The sequence below is a fragment of the Knufia obscura genome (genome assembly GCF_036327395.1).
Source record: "Knufia obscura strain CCFEE 5817 isolate CBS 148926 chromosome Unknown scaffold_24, whole genome shotgun sequence".
NCBI classification, from domain to species: domain Eukaryota; kingdom Fungi; phylum Ascomycota; class Eurotiomycetes; order Chaetothyriales; family Trichomeriaceae; genus Knufia; species Knufia obscura.
Window position 1 is genome coordinate 45,123 of NW_027042710.1, and position 15,638 is coordinate 60,760.

The window sequence follows — 15,638 nt, forward strand, 5'->3', positions numbered from 1 at the left end:
CGTACCTCAGGTGGCTTCACCAACATCCGAGGCGGAAAGAAAACTCCGATTTTGTGTTCGGACAGCAAGCCTTTCTTTACTCTGTGTGTGTGTCCCTACCTACCTCGATGTTTGTGGGAGAGGGTATGCCCCTTACCATGGCGCTAATGCAATTCGGCCGTAGAAAGCCCAAGCTGATCACGTGCTGTATTGCCTGAGTCGCAACCTCCCGGAACGTCACGTGCGATCCTGGCCGTTGTTAGCGAGGACAACCGAAGAAGTTCGTCACTTTTCCAGACTGTAGGCCACCTCCACGGATACATGACCTGATATTCTGGAGGCCGACGCTCACACATTGAGCCAGAATGGCACCTCATAAAGCCATCATCGAATTACCGCGCTTCATCTATGCAAGAGTACCAGCTCCAGCATCAACATTCGTGAAGACAACAACTCGCGCATTATGCTCTTCCCCACCAACAGCAAGGACGAGATGGCACGTCAAGCCCACGTTTCAAGTCGCGAATACACCTCATCAAGTATCAAGCATCGCTCCCAGCCGAAGACGTTCGTCCTCCAATCCATCTCCGCCTTCCTCGCCCAGGACGAGATATACCTCATCGAATCCGACTAGCACCGACTCAAGCGCTCCTCTCAGGCACGATGGGACGTACGCAACAGCTTTCCAGGTCGCACGACGTACATTTGCGACCACGAGAGCAAATCAGAAATCTCACCATTTCGATACGTTGAAATTCGTTGGGAGACTGAAGGCGGAAGGCTTCAACGAGACACAGGCCGTGGCTATGATGCGCGTGCTGAACAGTGTCATCGAGGAGTCTATCCAGAATCTTACCCGAACCATGGTCTTGAAAGAGGACGCCGAGAGGTCAACATATACACAGAAGGTCGACTTTGCCAAACTGCGCAGTGAACTGGCAAATGCTGATAGCTCGGAAATTCAGCTCACGAGGAGCAGCCACGAACGTTTGTCTTCAGATCTGGCCAAACTGAGCGCAAGACTGCGAGATGAGATCGGGCGAACACAGGCCAGCGTGAGACTGGACTTGAATCTGGAGAAAGGTCGAATCCGGGAAGAGGCGAACAGTCAGGACATGCGCATCAAGGAGACCGAAGCCAGGATCGAGCAAGAAGTTGCGGGCCTGAGAGAAAGAGTCGAAGCAGTCAAGTTCTCGACGTTACAGTGGCTTATGGGAGTTTGTACGGGTACAGCCGCTCTCATACTTGGTGCTTGGAGATTGCTTATGTGATACAACAATGTCTATCGAACCAATTGTGGCTCACCATCGACGAGCATCACAAAACACATCTTCTAGTACACCATCCTTGTACCAGAACAAATGAACAAAAGAGGAGACATGTATTTGTACATTGACACACGCTTATTTGTGGCTCAGACAGGACGGCACTTTCTGAATCGTGTCAAGAGCCCTTGACTCAACACGTCCAAGAGGCTCACTTTTGTACGCAGACCTGTCCAGCACCATGTATGAATCATATCAAGCCCTACCTTCGGATCCTATTGCATTGCTGAGAAGCTAGTCACCAGATCAGTCACGTCTCTGTGAAATCGAAATGGGTCGACGTGTCACAATGGCAACGAATCTCTCAATATGCCAGAACTGGTGCTGAATACCCGCACATTTTGAACATCATGCGCGGCATGCTGAATGGTGCTGGTGTGTCGTTGTTTTCAGTATCGCCACCCATTTCCCAGCGAAAAGCGGAGGACTCAGGCCTGGTTCTCCCAATGCTTTGAATGCTATACCTAAGCTCCACCTGGCGCTGAGTCGAATCAAAAGTGATGGCTTGCAACTGGACACGAGTGTTTGCGCCACTTTCCTCGAGCCAGACAACCTGCTGAGCGATCTGATGTGCTGTACAGCTTGTCCACAGATGCTCATAGTGAGGCACTTGATGCAATGCAGTAAGGGCTCTCTTTCTGATGAGATTATCGCGGCATTTCGTTGCTGCGAGAAACAAAGGTGGGATCATGCCAATCTGTATCTTCCGGGGACACATTGCTGAGCCATTGCTTAGGAGATCTCCAACTTCGTCAACGATGAACTCAAAATCAGCTAGATGCTCGTTGAACGCAATTTCGTATTCTGCGTTCACAGTGTTCAAGAGTATCAAGGCAGCTCGATGGTGCACAAGGAGTCCGCGGAACTCTGTCGTCGCCATTGCGTCATTTCCTGCCATCGCTGCCCCAAGGCTTGCCCGCAATGCGGAAAATACTGAAGAGAGATGCTCCTGCATCATGTCGATCGATGTGTCTGTGCATCCTGCTTCGAGCTTCGCGATCTGCCTGAGTACGCGGTCCATTAGCGCTACTGCTTCATCGATTTCGGCAAAGTGTTGAGGACCTATGGGGTTCAGCGTCGGAGCAAATTCTTGCAACATCATCGTTTGCTCGTCGTCCGTATCGTCCAGCAACACGAGTGCGCAATCCGCTAAATACTGGAATGCTGGTATCATCATGACTCCGTCAATGTCTGTCGTTTCTGGCAAAGGACTTCTCGCAGCAGAAGTCTTCTTGATAAACTCACACACCTTTAGCCCACCAAAGACATGTTGGAAGCCACCAAAGATATGAGTGAATGACAGAGGAAGACCGAAATGCCAGACATCATAAAGCGTCAAGAGAAGGCAACAGATCAAGGTTGCCTCGTTGGATATAGACGCCTCTGCGATGGCCGACCACAGCTCTCGCACAGCTCTTGTGTGTTGATGAAGCGATTTGCTCCACTCGGTCGGCAACAAATCGGAAGCTTTGCTCTCATATTCCTCCTGCGTTGCTGATAGAGCGAGCATCGCATATCGGATCGGTAGACTGTCAACGGCCAGTCTGGGGATTACACGCTGCCAGAAACCCAGGTCCAATCGCAAAGATCGATACGATGCCAGACGAACTGCGGTTTCGTTCTTGAAGTGTTCTGTGGCTCTCGTTTCATGCGCCATATCTGAGTCAGAACGAGATATGCCAGCCAATGGCTCGAAGATGATGGCTTGTGGTGGATGGTAGCCCAAGCATTCGCGGCCGCTTTTCGTACAGTTTCTGCATTCGGGTTTGGCCTCGTCGCACTTGATCTTCCGATGCTTGCAAGTGTCGCAACCAGTCCACACCTTCGGATATATTCTCTTCATCTTGCGTTCCGAGCCTTCAGTCTGCGATGTTCTCGACGCGCGCGTCGCTCTGTCATGTCTCCGTGAGCTTGTCGGCTCGGACGTTTGTGATGATGCGGAAACCCCAGATCCTCTTCTATGATCGAACTTCTCCTGTACCTCCAGTGTTTGGCCCGCAAAATTTTGACGCAGCGCCTCGACATTGCATTTCTTGTCGAACATAGTTCAGTTGAGTCGGACTGGAGTACTGCGCAATTGCGTCTGGGAAGAAGGCTATTATAAACAAACCGTCTCTTGATCATCTTGCCAAAGGGGTTCCCTGCGCAGCTGGATGATACTTTCATCGCTCGACCATTGGTACAACTCTGATTGAACGATAGATTGATCGTCATGATTCGAGCCAACCACAGGGTGTGCATTGCGCGAATACGAAGTTCGGTCCATGTTACTGAGATGCCTTGCCTGAGCACATAAGGCTGCTTCTAGTTCAGATCGCCAGGAACACCCTGCCGCGACGCAATTAATCTGCGGCTCTTCGAATAGCCATTTCGACGCTCTTGGTTCTTCGGGACCGAGTCAATATTGACGACGGATTACCCCATACGGCAAACCAAGCAGCCTGGCCGGTTCGCTAGCGGAGCAGGTCACGCAAATTCCTGGTAGCCTCACAAGGGGGACGGTCGCCAGGGGCGGGTATACTGGATCTGGAGCGGTCGTCGATCTTCTTACGGACAATGTCGGGGCAGCGCGTGGCAGGGACCAGCTCACGTGCACTTACTCTCGCGGGTAGTACCTGAGGCCTTTAATGTACCATCTACATAGCCGTTATTGCCGTTCCTCTATCATGTATCCCTGTTATCCCATGGACAATGTCTGTAGAGCAGACTTTCAGCAACATAACTCGTCGCCAGGACGCCGACGAAAGTGTCCCAAGCTCGTCACTAGTGCTGAATTGGTACGAGGCGGCTTTGATCGGTTTGAGTGTACGCAACAAAGTCCGATACTTCTTCGTACATCTCGGTCGGATATTACTTCCTATTTTGCGATGGAGGTCAACCTTCACTGCCACACTCAGTGTACACCGTACATGATTAGAAGTTACTCAGGGTCAGCTCGCCATGCAAAGCAGATCTTTGTGGCTGATTCTAAATTCCGCCCTTAAAATGCCCACGAATGCGGTCGCCTTGGCTTTCACGGCCAATCGCATCGCGTTGGCCGATCCCTCTTTTGCCACTATATGAATAGGCCACCCAAAAAGTGCTTCAGCACGCTCTTGTGGTCGATCCAAGAATTGCATGCTATACATGGATATCTTCAATTCGCGATCGCTTCACCAGATCTGCGGTGATTTGGATAGGGTCGAGCTCAACTTGATAACGGCGCCTATTATGTCTCCATACGGTAGCGACTCAGTGTCATTTACGGACCCGAACCAACTATGCTAAAACGAGAGCGAGGCAGCAGCTTGCGGTAAGATCGTTAGATAGCATCATGGGTGACTCTTGCCACTTGCATTTATCTTTTGCCTGTATCCCTTGGACTAAATCTCTTCACAGTCCTGTCACACCTCTATGCCAGGCATTCTTCACGCTGCAAGGCCAGAAGATTATCAATACAAGAATGGCGAAGGCAGGAACGATTGCGACCAAGACTAACATCATGCTTCGACAACGGAGAACCATTGACATCTTCAAACATATCTTCATTGTAGGGGTATCAATAAAAAAATAACAATCGTGTAACCAGTGCATTCAACACTTCAAAGTCTTCAAGCTAAACGAAACACCCCGTCACTACCTTTCTTTGCATGAGTCAGAGTTGGCAAGGTTGGCACCGGTGGTAGCGCAGGCATCTCTCTGTCTGCAGCTGTTGACGAGAGACGAGCCAGCTTGCTATGCGTTGACACAGGTGAAACGGGCGGTAGCTTGTCGAGACTCGGCTTCGCTCGTAAGCTAACAGGACTAACAGGCCTTTCTGTTTCTGAATTTGCGGGCTGCGGCATAACAGGAGTAACAGGTCTTTCTGGCTCTGCAGGCTGTGGCAGGAGAGTGTACCGCTCGATCTGGCCCATTGGAGCGGCAGTCGCTGTCATGGAGAGCTTCTCAGCGTCAACCGTGGCATCAGGCCTTGGACTCTCGACACCCCAGGCCACAGGCTTGCGCTTTATCGCCTTGCCTTGACCGAGTGATGCTGTGTTGGGCACGAAGAAGCTCTTCAGCGTCTGTCTCTTCGTTGCCTTACCACCCAAGGCTTCTTGTCGCAGGCTAGGTGAAGGGGCACTCGGACTGTCAAGCACATCTCGGTGGCTGCGTTGCTTGAATTTTTTTTCTTGTCTGGCTGCCCACCAGGCTTGGGATTTGGGGTGGTATTTGAAGATGAGCCAGGCTGTCACGACCACGACGAGGAGAGACATGATCACAGCGACGGCGATGCCGCCTGGTGGGAGACTGTTGCCGTCGTCGTCCTTGTCGCTGTTTGAGTCGGTGGTGGCCGCGGCTGTGGCCTGGGCATTGCCGAGGCTTGGTGAAGGAACTGGTGTTGCAGTTGTGGTTGGCTCTGAAGTGGACGTCGATGGAGCCACTGAGCTGGTGCTTGACTCAGTCGTGCTCGTAAACGTTTCCGATTCAGTGGTTGAGGTTGGTTCCGCACTCGTGGTTGACTCATCTTCGTCGTCATCTTCATCATCATCTTCCTCCGCCGACGAAGTCGACTCTGCTTGCTCGGATGAAGTTGTCGCTGAAGCTACCATAGGCGGCGGAAGCGTTACTCCTGCCTTTGACGAGGAAGCCTGCGTTGAACTCGATTCGTCATCAATGCCCAGTAAGCTATTGGCTGCGCTTTGCAAGTCGCTCAGGATATCCTGTCGGCGCACGTGGTGATGTGTCTGGTGTGGAGCATGGACATGGACTTGGGTGATCTTGGTATTGACAATGACGAAGGGATGCGCTGCAACGAGGAAGGACAGGAAATGGCTTGTCGCGAGGAGAACGGTGAGTGATCGCATTTTTGAGAATTGGTGGCAGCACTGCTGGAGTCTCGAAGGGTATATGTTGCCTCGCGATGAGACTGTTCGTGTTTGTGTTGCTAAGGAATGGCTAGCAGTGATGCGCAGCACCACTACTGGTTGGTAAAGGAGTGTAAGGGTTTGGCAAATGGCGATCAGTTGGACAACATGCTCAAGCAGTGCTACAGCATGCCGTCGACCATCAAGGTGAGTGCTGAACAGCGACGAGGTCAACTGAGGTCAAATAAGCGGTCGCAGAGGCAAACGATGAGACGAGCGAAAAGTGGCACCGACGACCATGATGAAGGATGATCACCGTGCTTCCCACCCTTGCATAACGTGTTTAAACCCCGGACTACGGGGTGTGACCACTCTGAAACGAGGAAGGTGAGTGCATAAACGCAGACTGTGCCCTGGAATTCTAGAGTTTCAGTATCGAGACGAGACGAGTTGCGGCTCGAAGGGAGATTGCGGATGGCCCTAGCTCAGATGAGCTGACCAATCAGAAATCAATAGGAACAACCTTCGGGAGGAAACGTCTCGCTTCGGTGAACCGAGGAATTCGAGATTCATGGACTCGCATCTGTAAGTCTTCGAGGAATCTGGTACTGCTTGAATTTGCTCTACTATCTTGGAGCAACCCTCACTTGCACACTTCGCGGCTCTCTCGACGCACTCATAGCAGAGCCATAAAAGAGGTTGGGTACTTGACGATGCCGGACATTTAAACTCCACAGCAATGGAGCATCTTCAATCGCGCTCGAGGCCGCTACTGCAGGGACCACTCTGGGCATAATTCTGGCCCATGATTTGCCTTGCAGTCCTAGATGTCGTTTCGAGATTTCAAACTCGGCACGACCATGAAAATGCTCGATAAATCTCACGAACAACCTGCAAGGACCGTCATGTACAACTAGGCAGCCTGATGCACAAAGTTCAGTAAATCAAGCATGCCGTTCTCGACTATACCGCAATTCACTGCATCATAGATTCGGTTGAAGTTCAAGTTCCTGCCCGACACAACGTCCGGCTCCAATCTTGATACAGTTCTGGACGTCTGAGTCTACCTGGATATGCCTACTGCTGTTCGATATTATGTGTGATCCTTTTGATCGAGAGCATCGTCGACACTGCCACAACAGTACAGGTCGAAAGTGCGAGGCAACACTCACCATGGCAGGTACGGTCTTCAAAGCCAAGAATTCACCGCCAGAGGAGCCTCACGGGGCTCTATTGCGCAACAAAGCCACCAATAGAGACCTTGCCAGGCATAATGGCTTTCATGCTTGACAACAATGATCTGTGACAAAGGTGTGAGGTGATGAAAGAATCACAATTTATTATTTGCCAATGGCTCAAAGAATGAAACTCTTGTATAAGAACTCCCATTTGCGTACCAACTGCTCGATTCAATTTCCACAGCACTACATTGCTACTGACTGGGACAGCAGCAAGCCAACCCAATCAAAAACTACTCATTTGCCACAAAGCAGAACCAGAACTGCCAAGCAGAATGTCCTTCACTAAGATCGATCAGACCCTGCAGGCTCAGGGCAAGATCGCATTCAAGAACGTCTCGCTAGTCCCCCACATCCAGGAGACACCATATCAAGCAGACATCCTCGTCCCGTACAATACGACAGACCCAGCCTCCGATCGCGGCTGTCATGACCTGCACACCCTAGCCCAACTAACCTGCCCACGTCTCGATCTCCTCCGTGAGAACGTCACAGAAGCTTACAAGTTCCGAACATTCCACTACCACAAATTCACCGAGCACGAAAATAGCACCAAGCCCACGACCTTCACTATCGAGAACGGCCGCCTCGTCGACCACGAGCCCGAACTCATCGATATGTCGCCCTGGGATAACCGAAGACAGAGGTATGCCCGCTACAGAGATCTCACTGACGGCGCCACCCAAAGCACCGCGGTGTGGGACGCTTATGCCAAGGTCGAGATCACGCTAATGCTCCGACAGATAATTCTCATGGACATCGAGGAGCGTGAGATCAAGATGGCGAAAATTGCGGCGGCGAGGAAGGCGGAGTATGAAGACCATCTGGAGAATCCACCACAGGAGCGACGCGTGAGTATCGATGAGGATGAGAAGGAGTTGAAGAGGGCGTTTTCGAGGGCGACGAGGGTGGTTGAGGAGATGAGTGGGCGGTACCCGGGATGCAGTAAGAGGTAAGTGAGTAAGGCAAGGTAAGGTAAGGTAAGTTATTCACAGGTAAGTCGGTGCACTTCATATACATTGCATTGCGGTAAGTTCATGCCGTTACAAGAAATTGATCCTATGCAATATCAGCATTTCGTTCGCTTCATGAAATAATGCTCTTTTGACATCCTCGTTTAGTGTTCCAATATCAGGCATGTTCTTAGTACAAGTACCATGTCCAAGTTTCGCCCCGCTATGGTCTGACCTAGCTCGACCAATGTCCATGAGCGAATCTGGTACACTAATAGTTCATCTACAGCATGCGTGGATGACTAGCGGTACCAACGTCTGGAAACGCAGTTGCCTGGACATACAGATATAATAACTTTCCATCCCGATTCCCCCTTTTGTTCTATAACTGCCAGTTTGACAACTCAACCTTGCCCACACAATTTACTCGACCAAAACACCTTCGCTCGTTGTTCATCAACAATGTCCCCACCAACTCAACTCAAAGACCTACCCGCCATTCCTTCCGCAGGCACCATTATGCTTCGAGGTGATGACTCTTCCACCCCAGAGCTCACAGACGAACAATGGAAGGATATCGGACAACGTCTCAGCGACATAAGGCCAAACATGGCCAAGAAATCTGACATTGAAGAGCTCACAGCCAATGTGCGCTTAATGGAAGAGAATCTGTCGTCTAGACTCGATGATATGAGCAAACAGGTGAGGGAGCACCTTGAGGACACGCATAAGGAAACAATAGAGTCTCTTCGGAAATTGCGAAACGACTTCAGGAAGGTCACTGGTATCCTAATGAGGGAGTCTGGTAGGCTGGAGCGACCAGTGGCTGTCGCATATGATGGTGCGGATTTACTGCTTGAGGCAGCGGAATGGAAGAGAGAGGATACAGCAAACGAGGGTGTTAAGGATGATCCGAAGAGTCTCAAGCGCAAACGTGAAGATCCGGAGCATGTCCGATAAGCGTTCGGACGAGGATAGACCGTGCGGAGGTTGAGGACATCTCATGTTTCTTGGCACGTTGTGCGAAGAGCGGAAGGCTTCTTGTCAAGCAGCAGAAGCATGTTCTGCGCTGAGAATATGCTGAGCTAAAAGAGCGTACAGGGGCCTCTGATAGTCGTTCTTTCCAATAAGCTTCAGATACGTCAGATTCGTAGTCTCCAATCCTCTATTGAACTACAACATACCAGCACTACATACCACAATCACAGCTACCCAACTACAACCACCCATCACGCACCCGTCTTCTTCGCTCCCGACCACCTCCCGTCCGTCAATGCCGCACTAGCCTCCCTCGTCCCCCTCGACAACATCATGTTCGCCACCTCCTGCCCCCAATGCGGCCACCCCCTATACCCCGTCAAAAGCCCCATCCACCCCGGTATCACCACCTGCCCACTGTTCCCACTAAGCAACTGCTTCACCACAGCCCTCGCCACATCCTCAGGCTCAATCGTCGCCTCACGAAACTTCTCCGTCCCAATCAACAGATCCAACATCGGCGTCCTCACCCATCCCGGATGGACAATACTTGTCCGAACCCCAGGCGCACCATAATGCATCGCCAACTCAACGCCTAAACCATCGTGGAATGACTGGACCGCGGCCTTGGTCGCAGCGTAGTCGACGCACGCGGCGCGGGGCGCGAAACTCGCCATGCTGGCGGTGGTTACGATGTGTCCGTGGTTGTGCGCTATCATGTCTGGGAGGAAGGCCTGGACCATGGCGTAGTGAGCGATAACATTCACTTCGAAGGTTCTGCGGACGGAGTCGAGCGGGCAGTTGAGGATTAGGGCTTCGGGGCCGATGCCGGCGTTGTTGATTAGGACTGTTGGGTGGCCGTGGTGGGTGTGGATGCGGTCCACGGCGTGAGAAATGGAGGATGAGGATGTGAGTTCTGTTTCGTAGAAGTGGACGGTTGGTGAGAGGGGTTTGGCCGGTTTTTGGATGTCTAATATGATTGTTGTGATGGATTTGCTGGCGAGGAGCGAGACGATGGCGGCGCCGATGCCGCTGCTGCCGCCGGTGATGACTACTATTTCTTGGGACCAGTTCCAGGTTGAGTTTGGGACGTAGTGGTTTAGAGCTCGTCGAGAGAAATATGAGTTTAGGTAGCGGGCTGTTTGTAGGGTGATGAGGGTGGCGGCGATGGGGATGCCATATTGTGTCGTACGTGAATCGGAAGTAAGATTGTGCAAGATGGATTGCATTGTGTCGAATAGTTGCAACCACCTACCTTATTTCACCTATGTTGTGAAGGAGAGCATCTTCGGTGTCATTTCTGCTTGTCAGCTTCCTTCTTGTACGTCTAGCGCCGCCTAAGGGGAAAGGCGTCCCACTGAGGTTTGCTTGGCCATGCTGGCGCTTGGTAGGCACATTAAGCAAGTTACGCTCGACGGCGTGCTATAACAGTAGGCATAATATTGGGCCGGGTTCGCGCGAATACACGGATCGGCCGAACATTTTTCCTCTTGTCACAGCACGCCAGCGCAACTTCCTTCTTCAATGCGGCAAGACGTGGACACCCCCTGGGTCGGAAAGTATTAAACCCCAATCCGCAAGAAGGACGACATAATCCGAGAATGCGGGAGGTTTTAACTGCATAGGATGCCAACCGATCACTAAAGGTGAAAGAAGGCTGTGGCCTGGAACTGGGTGTTCGAGTGGTTGGTGCATGCTCAAAAGGGAGTGTTGTGGTCAGTGCATACTGTGAGACAACCGATCCTACGATGGTGTAAGAAATATTCAATTGACGTCTTTGACCTAATGACGCGTACCCCCTATTCAACTGCGGCTATATGATTGGTTGGTACAGTAGCGGGATCTGGCTTAGTGGGTATGATCTGCTTTAGAGCACAGTACTAGTACATGACGCCCGCTTCCTTTCCCACCAAGCCATTCCCACCAAGCCACGCAGTCACCTCGAAAATGGCGTTGCCTACTACGTTTGACTTTTTCGCTCTGGAACAGTACCAACGGCGGGTCTAAGTATAAGGGCAGAATGAATTCGCAACGTGTGCGGAAAGTAAGGGGCGCGTTGGCTATATCAAAGATGCCACAACCTTGCTGTGCTCTGAGGAATTCCGATCATGAGTCTCTTCAATCTGCCATGGATTCGGACCCTATTTGCATATGTCGTCCTGTTGACGAGCTTCCTGTTCTATGGACACACTTCATTCTACCATGACCCAGGCAGTATTTTCTTTGATGAGAGCCGAGCATTCGAACGATTGTACAGCACCCATCGCGAGCATGAAGTAAGACAATTCATCGATGGAGTACGGTCAGGTCTGTCAAATCCAATCATTCACGCCAAGTCCGAGCCCAGGATCTGCGCCAGCTTTTTGTCAGTGAAAAGAGATGGTGATCAGTATTTGCCTGTAACTATTCCCCTTCGCCGGAGGTTGTGCCAGTGTTGACACAAATAGCTGGCGGCTGCGAGCAGTCTACAAGGTCTCTCCGTATGCGAAAGAGAAGATCTACATCTCGACATCTTCCTTGCTCATACCAACACCAGCGAGCATCCTTCGTCACAGTCATCATGGCTGTCCGGTATCGTCGACAGCATGCACGGTTACGATGTCCTGCCGGAGCAGATGATGAAGCTGCAAGTCTTGGAGGAACAACGAGACTTCTCTACAAAAGCCGTCTTTGATTACTCGTCTGCCTTGGAGCGTTGTTACAATACACAAGCGCCGTGGATCGTCATCTTCGAGGACGACATCATCCTCGGGGATGGCTGGTTAGTGAGGACCCTGCAGACACTCAGCGACATTCGACAACAACATAAAGCGGCTGATCACGACTGGCTCTTCTTACGACTTTTCAATCAGGAACGCTCTATCGGATGGGCCTCTCGAGTCCCTGGACAGAAGCACGAGCTGCTCATCTCCCTTGCAATCATGACTCTAGTATTTCTCGTTCTGGTCTTGCTACGCACGAGATCTCTGGTTACTCGCCGACACCTTGACAACGCGTCTATCGCGATCATCTGCCTGCTAGCGATACCAACGTTTGTTCTCCTCTTCTTCCAATCCGGCAAAGCCTCCATGCTTCCTCCCAGACCTGGAGTTCACAAAGAAGGGTTCGGTTGCTGCTCGCAGGGATTAGTTTTCCCACGGATCCAGATTCCTCGGATCATAGAATATTTGAAGCAGAGACAGACGGGTCAGATCGACTTGATGTTGGATGAGCTTGCGGTGAGAGATGGACTTGACCGCTATGCACTTTATCCTGTGCAATTGCAGCATATAGGTGCGACATCCCTTGCAAGTCTATAATTTCCACTGACGTCCATAGGACAAAAATCGGTTCGTGGTACCGAGGCCCACGAAGCTCAGGCAATATGGAGTATGGCTTTCGAGCAACAAGACGCGGAACAGCTGCATAGACAGCATAGCCAGCTTTCGCGTGACATATACCACCAGGGATGTGCAACTAGATAGTCTTGATATCTCAGGAATGTGAACAACACTGACGCAACACCCGAGAGGAGCTGCTCCTTGTCCTTTTAGCTGACTTTAAGCATGACAATTCCCGAGGTGATCGTTCCTGACGGCTTCGTCTAGGTTTGCAACTCAGATAGCTTTACCAATGAGGCAGCAGAGCGTTTCCTGCCTCCACGACAACTAGTCATTCGAGAAGGACGTCTGTTCGAGCTATCCTAGTTGACACAGTAGCAAGAACAGACAAAGCAACGAAAGTGCTTCGCACGAATCGCACACCTTTCAGTAGTAGAAACGGCACCTGCCCATCATGCAGCGGTAGGACAACATTTCGACTTCCCCACCAAATCGGCTGTCCCTTCACAATGTCAAACACATACTTTACTCATTAACCCAACAAGCGCCGAAATGCGTGCTCATGCCCCGGCCGTTCACAACAGCCCCAACTTGATCTTCGTCCATTTCTTGACAATACCTTCATAGCGTTGATCGCGATCTAGAGATTCAGAGGTACCCCTCGTTGTACGAACAGATACCAACATGCTTTCAGCGAGACTCGGCCAACTTATACCCGTTCGCTTCGGCCGTAGCAAAACTGAGCGGCTAAGCCTTTGACCTTGCGTCTCTAAGCCTCGCCAAGCTTCGTGATATCAGCATGTTTCGGGCATAGTACCGGAAACTGGTTCTGCTCGCGAACAGATGTGATTGGCTGTTATGACGAGTGCCTGGCTTCTCGCGAGGTACGATGATGAATGTGGTTTAATGTGCGAGTGCGTTCGAGAGCAGGCGTGCTGGTTTTAAGAGAAAGGTATATAGATGCGCGTTGCCTGGCAGATATTCTTAGGCTTTTTCTAGAATAACAGGTTCTGTAAAGCAAAGAATTATCGGAAAAGGAAACCTGTTCCGTTGATAGATTTCAAGTACATCATCATCAACATTCACAAATACGCTCTTCTCAAACCAACACGAACAACGTAATAACCACGATGTGCGGCAACAACAGAAGAGCAGATCGCAGAGAAGCCCGTTACGAGCGGCGTCTACAACGACACCATCACGAATCAGCAAACGGAGGCATCGCATCGATCATCGGCGCCATCCAAGAGATCAAGCTCGCTGGCCATGGTATCGATTCAAGGGCACCACAATATGGTGCAATGCGAACACCGCATACAGCAGAGTTAGACACTCAGTCAAATGGAGTCGAGCGTGGAGTCGTACATGATCACTCCTACTCCTACCCCTCCGCAGCCGACGAGAAGAAACAGGCTGAGGCTCAGGCTCGAAAAAAGACAGTCCCCTTCGAGGAACTCCCATCCTACGAGGATAGTATGGGCGCTAGATCGGCCTCCTCCTCTTCGTCATCCTCATCCTCGTCTTCAAGCGCAGGAGAACCAATTTACACGCCTGCGACCTCCGAGGCCTCATATGGACATGCAGCTCCAACTCCTCTGCAGTCTGAAAGAGCCTTCCCAGGCGGTAACCCTCAAGAAAACCCAACCCTTCTCTCCAACCTCGAGACATTCCGCACATTCCTCCTCTCCTACCAACAGGGCGACCGTGGCGCCAGAAAAGACGTGAAACATGCCGCGAAGACTTTCGTCAACGACCTCCGAGCGCAGGAGGTTGAGAGGAGACGTGATGGGAGAGGCTATCTCGAGAAAGGAGATCGGAAGCAGGCGAAGAGAGATTTGAAGCCTGTCAAGGAGATGCTCAAGGGTGCCGTGAAGGAGGCGAAGATGGAGCGGAAGGGGAGGTGTTGATTTGGATATGTTGTTCGTGATGCCTGCGACGTTGCTTTGCGGCGCTTGGATTGGGTATTTATTGTGTCTGTGACTTTGGACATTAGCATGTACCATATATGATTGTCATGAATTGATGTGCTGGATGTTTTTCTCAGATTGTTGAGCTTGAATTTTGATGTGACTTCATTGCTCGTGGAGCTAAGCAGTTATCGTTTGAAGTAAGGTGATCATCCTCGGAAGGGTTGAAGGAGAGAAGCACAGGACTTACCATACGTATAACTATATTCATCGCCTTTCTGTGAGACTGGTTATTGTGCCACCATCCTGCTCGCAAGCCGAGGATGTGGTATAGAGTGTGTCATGGCCTTTGCGTTGTGCTGTTCGGGTCTAGAGGTGGTTGAATTATCAGTATGCAGCGCCTGTGCCGCCCTCATTCTTCTCGACCAGATCAGCAACACCCCGCTGCTTGCCGACTCGGACCTTCACCATCTTGTCCCCGTTCGTCTTTGTTGTAGCCTTCTCCTCTTTCTTCCCAGCACTCCCAACGGCATCACCTTCATCCTGGTCATCAGCCTCAGGCACATCCTTGATCTGCATATTCTTCAGGTCCATCTTCATAGCATAGGCATCCTCCCCATCAGCATAATACTTCGCCTCCGTCTTCTCGACTGTGAAGCCCAGTGTATCCTTGTACAGATGCAACGCAGCCTTGTTCGACATACGAACATGCAAGCTCACATAATCAGCATTGAAAACTTCAGCCATAGCACGCTGGCTATTCCGCATCAGTTTTTCTGCAATGCCTAGTCTTCTGTGCGTTCTCATCACACTCAGACTTGTGATGTGCCCGTGTTGGATGCCATCAGCGGGGTCTTCTTCCATTTTGGCAAGGACATAGCCGACGACTTTAGGGTAAGCTGTAGGTTTCGCGGTTCGCACGACGGCGACGAAGGAGAGTTGAGGCCATGTTAGGGCGTGGTAGAGGTAGTATTTGAGGAAGTAGTTCTCAGGCAGGTTTGTGAGGTTACATTGTTGTATTGAGGGGAGGAGGGAGATGTGGGATGGGTAGGAAGAGACTGGTATTACGTCGACCATGGTGGGTGTTGGTGAGTAGGAACAGAAGAATTCGA

At 51.1% G+C, this 15,638-nt stretch overlaps 8 protein-coding genes across 8 annotated transcripts; 4 read left to right on the forward strand and 4 right to left on the reverse strand.

The window, feature by feature from the left end:
* Positions 1-344: 344 nt before the first annotated feature.
* On the forward strand, positions 345-1,250 carry FMP32 (Protein fmp32, mitochondrial; the record flags this gene model as incomplete). The annotated part of the gene is made up of 1 exon (XM_064879441.1): positions 345-1,250. One exon carries the CDS (start codon positions 345-347, stop codon positions 1,248-1,250), a length of 906 nt encoding a protein of 301 aa, XP_064724772.1.
* Positions 1,251-1,608: 358 nt separating this feature from the next.
* PMZ80_011054 (uncharacterized protein) lies at positions 1,609-3,348 on the reverse strand (the record flags this gene model as incomplete). The annotated part of the gene is made up of 1 exon (XM_064879442.1): positions 1,609-3,348. One exon carries the CDS (start codon positions 3,346-3,348, stop codon positions 1,609-1,611), a length of 1,740 nt encoding a protein of 579 aa, XP_064724773.1.
* A 1,546-nt stretch (positions 3,349-4,894) lies between these two features.
* On the reverse strand, positions 4,895-6,130 carry PMZ80_011055 (uncharacterized protein; the record flags this gene model as incomplete). The annotated part of the gene is made up of 1 exon (XM_064879443.1): positions 4,895-6,130. One exon carries the CDS (start codon positions 6,128-6,130, stop codon positions 4,895-4,897), a length of 1,236 nt encoding a protein of 411 aa, XP_064724774.1.
* Positions 6,131-7,303: 1,173 nt separating this feature from the next.
* PMZ80_011056 (uncharacterized protein) lies at positions 7,304-8,324 on the forward strand (the record flags this gene model as incomplete). The annotated part of the gene is made up of 2 exons (XM_064879444.1): positions 7,304-7,310; positions 7,579-8,324. 2 exons carry the CDS (start codon positions 7,304-7,306, stop codon positions 8,322-8,324), a joined length of 753 nt encoding a protein of 250 aa, XP_064724775.1.
* Positions 8,325-8,783: 459 nt separating this feature from the next.
* PMZ80_011057 (uncharacterized protein) lies at positions 8,784-9,281 on the forward strand (the record flags this gene model as incomplete). Its single annotated transcript, XM_064879445.1, has 1 exon — positions 8,784-9,281. The coding sequence occupies one exon, from the start codon at positions 8,784-8,786 to the stop codon at positions 9,279-9,281; it is 498 nt and encodes a 165-aa protein (XP_064724776.1).
* A 269-nt stretch (positions 9,282-9,550) lies between these two features.
* PMZ80_011058 (uncharacterized protein) lies at positions 9,551-10,528 on the reverse strand (the record flags this gene model as incomplete). The annotated part of the gene is made up of 1 exon (XM_064879446.1): positions 9,551-10,528. One exon carries the CDS (start codon positions 10,526-10,528, stop codon positions 9,551-9,553), a length of 978 nt encoding a protein of 325 aa, XP_064724777.1.
* A 3,221-nt stretch (positions 10,529-13,749) lies between these two features.
* PMZ80_011059 (uncharacterized protein) lies at positions 13,750-14,526 on the forward strand (the record flags this gene model as incomplete). The annotated part of the gene is made up of 1 exon (XM_064879447.1): positions 13,750-14,526. The coding sequence occupies one exon, from the start codon at positions 13,750-13,752 to the stop codon at positions 14,524-14,526; it is 777 nt and encodes a 258-aa protein (XP_064724778.1).
* Positions 14,527-14,913: 387 nt separating this feature from the next.
* On the reverse strand, positions 14,914-15,603 carry ARD1 (N-terminal acetyltransferase A complex catalytic subunit ard1; the record flags this gene model as incomplete). The annotated part of the gene is made up of 1 exon (XM_064879448.1): positions 14,914-15,603. The coding sequence occupies one exon, from the start codon at positions 15,601-15,603 to the stop codon at positions 14,914-14,916; it is 690 nt and encodes a 229-aa protein (XP_064724779.1).
* Positions 15,604-15,638: the final 35 nt, after the last annotated feature.